Here is a 9,393-nt window from a genome sequence, read left to right as displayed (position 1 = left end):
TTAGCACTTCCGGTTCCCTCGTCTAGAAGTCAATGGTTTTTTTTTAATTAGTTTTTAGTTAGATGTCTGAAATACGGTCTGTGGTTAACACAAGCTGAAGATATTTTAACATTGTGTTCTACGACATAAAATACGTAAGTAAATACCCCACTTGTGAATTTTAAAGTTTTTACGTGTCTTAAAAAAGGCGGTTGCTAACAAGTGGCTAAATGAGAAACGTCATCACGTCATCACGTCAGCCGTTACAGCGTCGCTGTGTATACTCGCGCTCACGCGACCGTTAGTTTATAGCCTAACGTTAGCTTTTTACTTCTAGCGACTGGATTTACACTTCTAAAACCATAAAAGTGATTCATTTGTGAAGATTATCTTTCTGAACAAAACTTGTAAGTATCATGAACGTTTGTTTTGCCACAGAGTTTATTTTCTGCAATAATCCAAAACCCAACAGAAAAAACGTCATTGGCTTGTTGTCAAGGGAACCAGGGCGATGCTAACTTCCGGGTTGGACTACAAAATGACGTCATCCCCGGAGCACTCTTTAGGCTCCTAATAGTACATGCAGGTGTAAAGATGCTCCACTAGATGTCACTAAATGTATATTCATGAGGGGTTTTGTTTTATTATATTATATATAATATATGTAATAAATAAATACATTTCTAATAAATATATAATAAAAAGCACTGCTCCCAGTAGACCCCTTACACACCAAAAAACTGACAATAACCTGATATTTTCAGGTGGAATTTCATTCATTCATTCAGTCATTCATTCATTCATTCATTCATTTAATTCTCACTTTGCAATATCATTTTCCACTTGTGCAATTTTGTTAATAGTCTGTTTATTGCCAATATTGTATATATACTGCTCCTATATACTTCCTTCAATGGTTCATATTTTGTTACACTTTGTTTAGCCCTTTTTTTTTTACTGTTTTAGCTGATGCATCTTGTTTTTTGCACTATCCCCTTTGCTGCTGTACACTGCAAATTTCCCCACTGTGGGACTAATAAAAGAATATCTTATCTTATCTTATCTTATCTTATCTTATCTTATAAATATTATATTTATTTCACCAGACTTGTTTCTTCCCACAGAGCCACTGAACAGAGACACTATTGTACAAAAGGAGATTTTATTCACAGTTTGTCCCTTTTATTCTTTACAGAGGAAAGGTTAGGAAGAGTCCAGCTTATGGAAAGAAAAAGATGATTTAATGGTTGCAGGAAGGAGCGGAGGGAAAGAAATCGAAGACTTGAATGTTTTCTTTCGGCCCTTTCTCTCCCCTCCTTCAGGTATTTTTTTTCTTTTTTACACTTTTCAAGGAAAAAAGTTGTCGTCACTTTAAGGAGGCAACTTTTTCCTTTCTGACCTGCAAATGCTCTCCCTCCTCTCACCTTTTCCACCCAGGAGGACATCTTCAAAATCAGGAATGAAGTCCTCATATCCCAGTAGTAAATACACCTGTCTTCTCCTCAGATGCTGAGGGAAGCAGAGGGACACTTTTCATTCACACAAACACCTCAGAGGTGGAGGTGACGGGGCAGACAGAGATGTAGAGGTGAGAAGACAGAAGATGGTTGCAAGGAGAAAAAAAAGTTTTTTGAGAAAATCTTGTTGATGGAAATGATGTTACAGGATAATTTTATTGGAAATCAACCCTATTCCCCATAAGCAAACATAGACACCCCATGGGCAGCAGTCCTCTCATGTGTCAGTGTGACAAGTCTTTGGTTCGACCATGAACGGCTGAGCACATGGGTTCACACAGAAGGTGGGCGAGGAGGAAGAGGAGGAAAGAAGAGGGCAGGGAAGGAAGGCAGAATAGCAAAGGGATTGCTGTCTTTCTTGACTTCTAGCTTTCTCTTTACTCCTCCTTCTCCTCTCCGTGTGTGATGACGTAGCAGATGTTCTTGTAGTCCACGTTGCCGGCAACATCTGGGGGGAAGGCGGACCACATGTTCTTGATCTGAGGGGAGGAAATCGAGGGTCAGCATGGCGCTACTATCTTACGGATATTCTTTAAAGGAATGCAGCATGTTCTAGAGATACTGGTCCATTGGTCAAATAATCCCCTCACTGTTAAAGAAAGTTCACGCTTTAAAGGCAGCTTACTTTACAAAATTGTTTAGGGGACACACGTGATGGAAAAGTGCGTTCAATACCCATACTACCCTACTATATAGTATGCCAGAAAAATATTTACTATGTCCCAATACATAGTTTGTCAAATGCAGTATGCCCAAATTACCAGGATGTCCTACTACAACCGGTCGCATTCACAGTATGCAAGGCACCATTTGAAGGCGCCATGAGAGCCCAAGGGTCAAAGTTCAAGGCCCAATGTTATGACGAAGTAGTACGTCCCAATTGTATGCATACTGAATGCAACAGTACGTACTTTGTAAGGGCAGCTGCAGTATGTACTAATAGTAAAAAGAAAAAGTATGCGATGTGGAACGTGGCCTGACATTTTCCCTATGGAATAAGGGGGAAGACCCTCCCAGGAAATGGGGGAAGTTGATTATCTTATCTGCAAACAATGACGACACTTTCATAGACACTATCATATCTGGATCTGGATAAGTCTAAGGACAATATGGACATAAAGGTAGTTGACCAAGTAATGTATACCCCACTTGGATCCCATGCTTTGTTTATGTTTTTCCTTTCTTTTGTAAAATATATTTAAAGAGGACCTATAATGCTCATTTTCAGGTGCATACTTGCACAAACGCATAATAGTTCCCCATTAAATAAACTTATAAAAACAAATCTATATGTTCCAGGTGGATGATTGTCTGACTATTAGCACTTGAGGATATGTTGAATAATGAGACCAGTCTGCTAGAAACATGCAGTATTCTGGGATATTACCTCCTCCTTGGTGAACCTGTCGCACTGAGTGGTCAGGAGCTCCTCAAGGCTGGAAAGAGCAGATTGTGGGAGTCAAAATTAGAATTGATCCTATTTGGACATGAACATTAAAATCATTTCTTTTTTTAGATGCTCACAATTCCTTCTTGATGGCCCCAGTACCCTCGGGGTCCAGGACCTTGAAGGCGGTAACAATAACGTCCTCGGGGTCAGCACCTGGTGACGACAAGACACAGAGGTGAGTTAACCTTTAAACTAGGGCTGTAACCAACTATTATTTTCACTGTTGATTAATCTGTTGAGTATTTTCTCAAAATAATCGATTAGTTGTTTGGTCTATAAAATGTCAGAAAATGGTGAAAAATGTCGATCAGTGTTTCCCAAAGCCCAAGATGACGTCCAAAAAAATGTCTTATTTTGTCCACAACTCAAAGATATTCAGTTTACTGTCATAGAGGAGTAAAGAAACCAGAAAATATTCACATTTAAGAAACTGGAATCAGAGAATTTAGATTTTTGTTCTTAAAAAATTACTCAAACAGATTAATCAATTATGAAAAATGGTTGGTGATTAATTTAATAGTTGACAACTAATCAATTAATCATTGCAGCTCTATTTTACACCGACTGAAAGGGGTGGAAGAAGCATTCAAAACTCAAGTAAAAGTTGCAATACCATACAATAAAACTACTCCAGTGTGAGTAAAATGTAGCCCGAATCAGTGTTATATTATTATATTGTTGGATCATTATATCTATATATCTATAGCAATGCATCATATGTATTAAACTAATCATATGTTTTGTATAGAAAATATTAAAAGTAACTAATACTGTAAATAAATATAGTAATACAGTAAAATGTACAATATTTCCCTCTGAAACATAGTAAAGTAGAAGTATAAAGTAGCAGAAAATGGAAATACTCAAGTACAAGTACTACAAAATTGTACCTAATTACAGTACTTGAGTAGATGTACTACCACTACTAGGCACTGCGAGCCTTTGATTAAGAATGGTTATTATTTGATTCACTTAATTTATTATTATTTTATTAATCAATTATTTTATTGTATTTAGGTTATACAGTTTTATTCTGTTTTATTTTATTTTATTAATCTAATTTTTACTTCACATGGTTTTACTACTAGCGCTACTTTTATTATAGCTTTTAATTCTATTTTATTACCTTTTTATTATTTTACTTGCATGCATTGGTCTCAAATTATCAAATTGTTGTTCTTTTCTGTTGTTTTCACGTTCCACACTTGCTCTGTCTTATTTCCGGCTTGTCAATCATCTGTGAAGCACTTTGAACTGCACTAACCTGTATGCAAGGTGCTGTACAAATCAAGTTTGATTGGTTGATTGATTGATTGATTGATTGATTGACTGAATGAGCTTTAGTCAACTTCAGTATAATGTAAATAATGTAAAATTTGGGAGAGACAAAACTAGACACCCACCCTTCAGCTTCTCGCCGAACATGGTGAGGAAGACGGTGAAGTTGATGGGACCGCTGGCCTCCTTGATCATGGCGTCCAGCTCCTCAGCTTTCGTGTTAATTTGACCTGAAAAACCCCAAAGAAAAATCTAATTAGACCATGAAACACATCGTCACCCACACATAGATTTACATAGATTTATCCCACCACCACCAACACCACCACCAGCGCTCACCCATTGAAGCCAGCACGTCCCTCAGGTCATCTTTGCTGATGATACCATCTCTGTTCTGGTCAATGATTGTGAAAGCCTAAAGAAGAGAAGCAGAGTGTGTTTTACTACTTTAGTTAGGACAGACGGGGAGATGGGCTGTGTGTGGACAGACGGGGTGAGGCCTCTTTACACTTTTAGGGACTCCTCTGTCATCACTTGGTCCAGCTGGCGAGTGTCTTTGACACTTTAAAAATGTTGTTAGAGGATATTGTGCAATAAAAAGGCTGCACCCGAAGAGTCCTCTCTGACTGATGGGGGTGAGGAGGGGCTGCTGGGGGTGCTTGAGGTAACCCCGAGTCTTTTCTTACATGTTAATTTAGGAACGTATCATAAGATAACAGCTGTCTCATCTGCTCATCATGTCCAACTTACGACTATGAAACTTAACCTCTTGAACTTGAACTCCTCTCGCTCTGACAGACACAAAACACATCCCCCCCGGCTGCTATCTTTCCATCTGTGCGACGTGCTAAGATCAACCCTAATCATCGTGTCATACATTCCCAATGTGGCACTCAAGATGCCCGTATCACTTATCGCAGGGGGCATGTTTCCTCTATTCGCAGCACATATATCCCTTGGCAACGCATTGAAAACAGCGACACCATCATCATCCAATCTCTTGGCAGAACATCCTTATAAAACATCATCTCCCTGACCTCACTGTACTCCAACACACGCCCTTCACGCTCTTTATCTTCTCATCAAATCAAAAGAGATTAATTCTTTCTCTCTCTCTCTCTCTCTCTCTCTCCTCACAGTCTGTTCCGCACTACAATACGTTGACGGAGGTCCAGTTCTGCTCGGCCTCGCAGCCGTCAGCCTTAAGAAGACGTCTGAGTGACAGCTGGTGGAGGAGGTCAGAGGTGAACAAAATGTGGAGGGCTTCAGATGGTGACAGAAACTTCAGAGCTCCTCCTAATGACATTCCCGTGCTTATTAAATTGTCAGGGGAGAAGAGGGGGCGCACGCAAAACAGCAACTGCTCTGAAAATGGATCCAAGAGCTGCATAACCAAACTCTAATTTTGGTCCAAGAAATTGAACTGAAATCCCAGCAGGCTCTCTACATGATATATCCATCGATTAACTAAGTAACACTAATGCTTTCTGACATGAATGACGCTCATACATTAGATAAAATGGGCTCCTGTAGGGATGGAGTGTCGCTGTGTGGCCGGAAAAATCTCACCTCTTTGTACTCCTGAATCTGGCTCTGCTCAAACATGGAGAACACGTTGGAGGAGCCGCTATCTCCTGCTGCCTGCCTCCTCTTTGCCTTCTTTGGGGACTGGAGGACAAACACACAAGTGACATCTTCAAGTAAGTCAGTTACATTATTGGCTAAAAGTTACAGTGATGCTACTAAGTTAGTGGTTCCCAACCCTTTTGACTTGTGACCCCTTAAGATTAAGCGATGTAAACCCGCATATATCCATCAAAAATAGGGATTATCTCCTATGAACTTCTTTCTTTTTTTAATTTGAGTAACTGTTAGAAGCCTAAAAGGGTGAAACTACAAAAATCTAAAATTAGAGATAAGGCAGAACAACATTTTTCTTTTTTCTCGTCCCATCAATCATGTCATGACCATTCAGATTTATGTTGTTACCCCGTAAACCTCCAGGTTACAGATAGACTACCAATATGAGATGCATTTGGCTTGTTTTTTTTGGTCCTTTTCCTTAATTTAAACCTGGAGATTGTTTGAGTTTGGCATGCAATCTGAAGTGCTTTATGTAAAACTAGAATTTAACAACACGTTAGTACCCAAGCATCGTTAAAACTGCATCACCAAGAACTGCAATCATCCAAAAATCCACAAAAAATATCCAAAATCACTCCATCTACTCGGAGTGATAACATACGCTCCCATCTTTCTTTGTTAATATTATTTCAAACTTCGACAAAAACAAAAAAAATGCATCAAAAATCATAGTTAATCCATGGGGTTGGTTTGATATTTCCACCAGAAGAGTGCAGAGATGTGGGAAACCTGGTACTCACCATCTTGAGACGGTATGAGTGGAGGTTTGGCTGGTCAAGGAGGAGAAGATAGTGTGAAGCCGCGTTAGTCGTACATCCCCGGGGGCTTATATACCCCTCCGCAGGCCAATCTAACTTTAGCCACAGCCTCAAGTTTGGATGGGGATGAAAAAAGAGAGAGAGGGTGAGGGAGGATGGTCAAGGATGAACTGATGGCAAGAGTGAAGGAGACAGAATGGCGGGGCGGCGTATCACCTTACAGGAGATCAAAAATAGACCCAGGAGTCTTGGAATTAAGTAAACCTGATAGCTGAGGGACAGTGCTGCAGGTCTGCAGTCCCACGTGGACTAATAAGGACATTCGGGACTTAGATGCTTGTTGGACCATTAGACTCTGTCTCTCCACCCTCCTTGTGTTCACCTCCATCGGCCTGCAGAGGGACTTTATTTTTGGTTTGTGATGTCCATTGCTATATTACAGACTGAGATACAAGCTTTCTATACGCTCAGCTACTGATGCAGCTTTGACCCTGTATGTGCACAGCTCGGCTCGCTTATTTTAAGCTGCTAAATGATGCTAATGTCAAATCTGATAAAAGTCATGATGGAAGTAGTACCAAGTACTATTACATGAAGCCTGAAGAGACATCTGTCTCTTTCTGAAATATCATCTCATCAAAATATCTCTTCACACAACAACCAACATGGAAGAAGAAATAATTAAAATAACTGGGGTATAAATAGAAAATAAGTGTATATCTTTGGATATGCTTGCTCACACAGAAGTGTATGTGTATATACGTATGTATTACATGCTGTAATACTCTTTCCTAATGCATTATTGCTTCCTGGGCTTCTTTATATATTCTTTCCTCATTTTTTTTTTTTACTTTTCTCTCATAATGAATTGGAGGCGTTGACATAATGTATTAAATTAATTAATGACAATAAAGTATTGTAATAATTTTAGTTGTGACTGCTTGAAAAAGTTGTAAAAAAACAACCACATTTTCCACCCACCAATCTCACCTTTCAAGATTCTATTATTATAATTAACTATTAAAGTTTTAACTTCCTGTTAATCAACTAAAAATAATAATACTACTCATATTCATCATTATCTTTAACATTGTTGTCAATTAATATCATTATTTTTTATTGTGACACATAAATAAATAAAAGACAATAAATCCAGGAGGCAAAAAGCAATAATAAAAAATAAATATAAAATAAAATAAATAACTGTAAAATAGTGATAAAAATAAATAAAATAACAATAAATACACCCTAAATTAGAAGATACTCCAAATAAAATATCAATTCATCAATTCATCATTTCATTGTGTGATATGACATATAGAAGCAGTCGTGGAGGAAGTACTCAGATCTTAAATAAAAGTAACAGTACAACAATATAAAAATACTAAACTACAAGTTAATATCCTGCATTCAAACTCCTACTTAAGTAAAAGTACAGTATGATCAGCAAAATGTACTTAAAGTAACAAAAGTACTCGTTCTGCATTATATAAACAACATTATTACATTGATACTGTATAAAAATAATTTTCCTGTTGCAGCTGATTGAGGCAGAGCTAGTTTAAAATACTTTATACCCTCCTAAAGGTCATAAGATAAATATTTTCTTTTCTCTAATTGCTGCTTTTTTTATGTGAAACATTGAATAATTTGACCTCTTTGGGACTCAAAGATTATTTAAATGAAACCATTAAAATCCCCAAAAAGTTGGTTCAATTTTTAACAATGCTTTGTATTTTATATCATTTATATACCTAATTGGTATTAACCAATTGACCAATAGGAGAGTAGGAGTATAAAGACACATAAAATGGAAATATTTAAATATTTATTATGAGCAGAAGTTGCTCAAATGTCAAAGCATCTCATATCATGTTTTCTAACTCAGTAGTGTTTTATGTAAATGTGGTTTCTTGTGTCTGTTTCCTGTTTTGTTTATTTGGATGTTTTTTCTTGAGGACAGGATGAGTTTTGTCGTCAGCGTTAAATAAACAACAACATGCCAGACAGTGAAAGCACCATTAACCTCTGGCTGCGCTTTCATCAATTGTGTGTTTTGTGTTTGGCCTCGGTCATGAACACTTTCCCACCTGTTTGTGCCCCCTGACCCCCCCGACCACCCCTCTCTACCCGGCATTCCTCCCCCTTAAATATATACAGGATTACTTGGAGGGGCGATGGCAGCAGACATTCCCAGAACAGCATAAAAGGGACAGCTGAGGCAGACAGAAATAGCTAAATAAACTTGACCGTCTACCAATGCGCTGATCCCTGAGAACAAACTGCTTTCCTTCATTAGTTTCTTTCAGGAATTATATCCAGATTTACCTCAGAGATAATCTGTTGTCATTTCATTAACTACTTTGTTAATCTTCTTCTGTATTGGGGGACTTTGTTTCTGGCCGCTGTCTCGGCTCTCTGGTCCCGATTGTTTGTGTTTCCAATCATGAGTCATGTCTCTGTCCTTTACTGGTTTCCACTCGTGCGGTAATTTGGATCAGACAGACATTTGTTCATCTTTTATCGGGACATCCAGAGCCGACGCTGGCTGTCAAACCTCCCCTTGTGTTGACCTTTGACCCCCGGTTCACTTGATCATCAACACCTCGTTGCAAGAGTGAAATATGTCACACGGCACATGTTCTGACTGTGAAGAGGTTTAGACTGATAGACTATCTTTTACATTCAATACGAAACAAAACCCCTTAAATTTAAACTTTAAAATGCCTCTTAAACTGTTCATTTTAATTGGAAGCTGTAATTTTAA

At 38.3% G+C, this 9,393-nt stretch overlaps 1 protein-coding gene and 1 long non-coding RNA gene across 2 annotated transcripts; one reads left to right on the top strand and one right to left on the bottom strand.

Moving 5' to 3' along the window:
- Nucleotides 1-1,122: 1,122 nt before the first annotated feature.
- mylpfa (myosin light chain, phosphorylatable, fast skeletal muscle a) lies at nt 1,123-6,765 on the bottom strand. The gene is made up of 7 exons (XM_037791984.1): nt 6,609-6,765; nt 5,794-5,892; nt 4,564-4,639; nt 4,350-4,454; nt 3,021-3,099; nt 2,884-2,932; nt 1,123-1,975 (listed from the first exon to the last, which is right to left on the bottom strand). The coding sequence occupies exons 1-7, from the start codon at nt 6,609-6,611 to the stop codon at nt 1,874-1,876; spliced, it is 513 nt and encodes a 170-aa protein (XP_037647912.1). The 5' UTR covers nt 6,612-6,765; the 3' UTR covers nt 1,123-1,873.
- Nucleotides 3,022-6,029, top strand: LOC119501555. The gene is made up of 2 exons (XR_005209856.1): nt 3,022-3,121; nt 5,364-6,029. It is a non-coding gene; the product is annotated as an uncharacterized LOC119501555 (long non-coding RNA).
- Nucleotides 6,766-9,393: the final 2,628 nt, after the last annotated feature.

Source organism: Sebastes umbrosus, chromosome 14 (assembly GCF_015220745.1).
Source record: "Sebastes umbrosus isolate fSebUmb1 chromosome 14, fSebUmb1.pri, whole genome shotgun sequence".
In the NCBI taxonomy this organism is placed as follows: domain Eukaryota; kingdom Metazoa; phylum Chordata; class Actinopteri; order Perciformes; family Sebastidae; genus Sebastes; species Sebastes umbrosus.
This window is presented reverse-complemented; position numbering and strand designations above follow the sequence as displayed.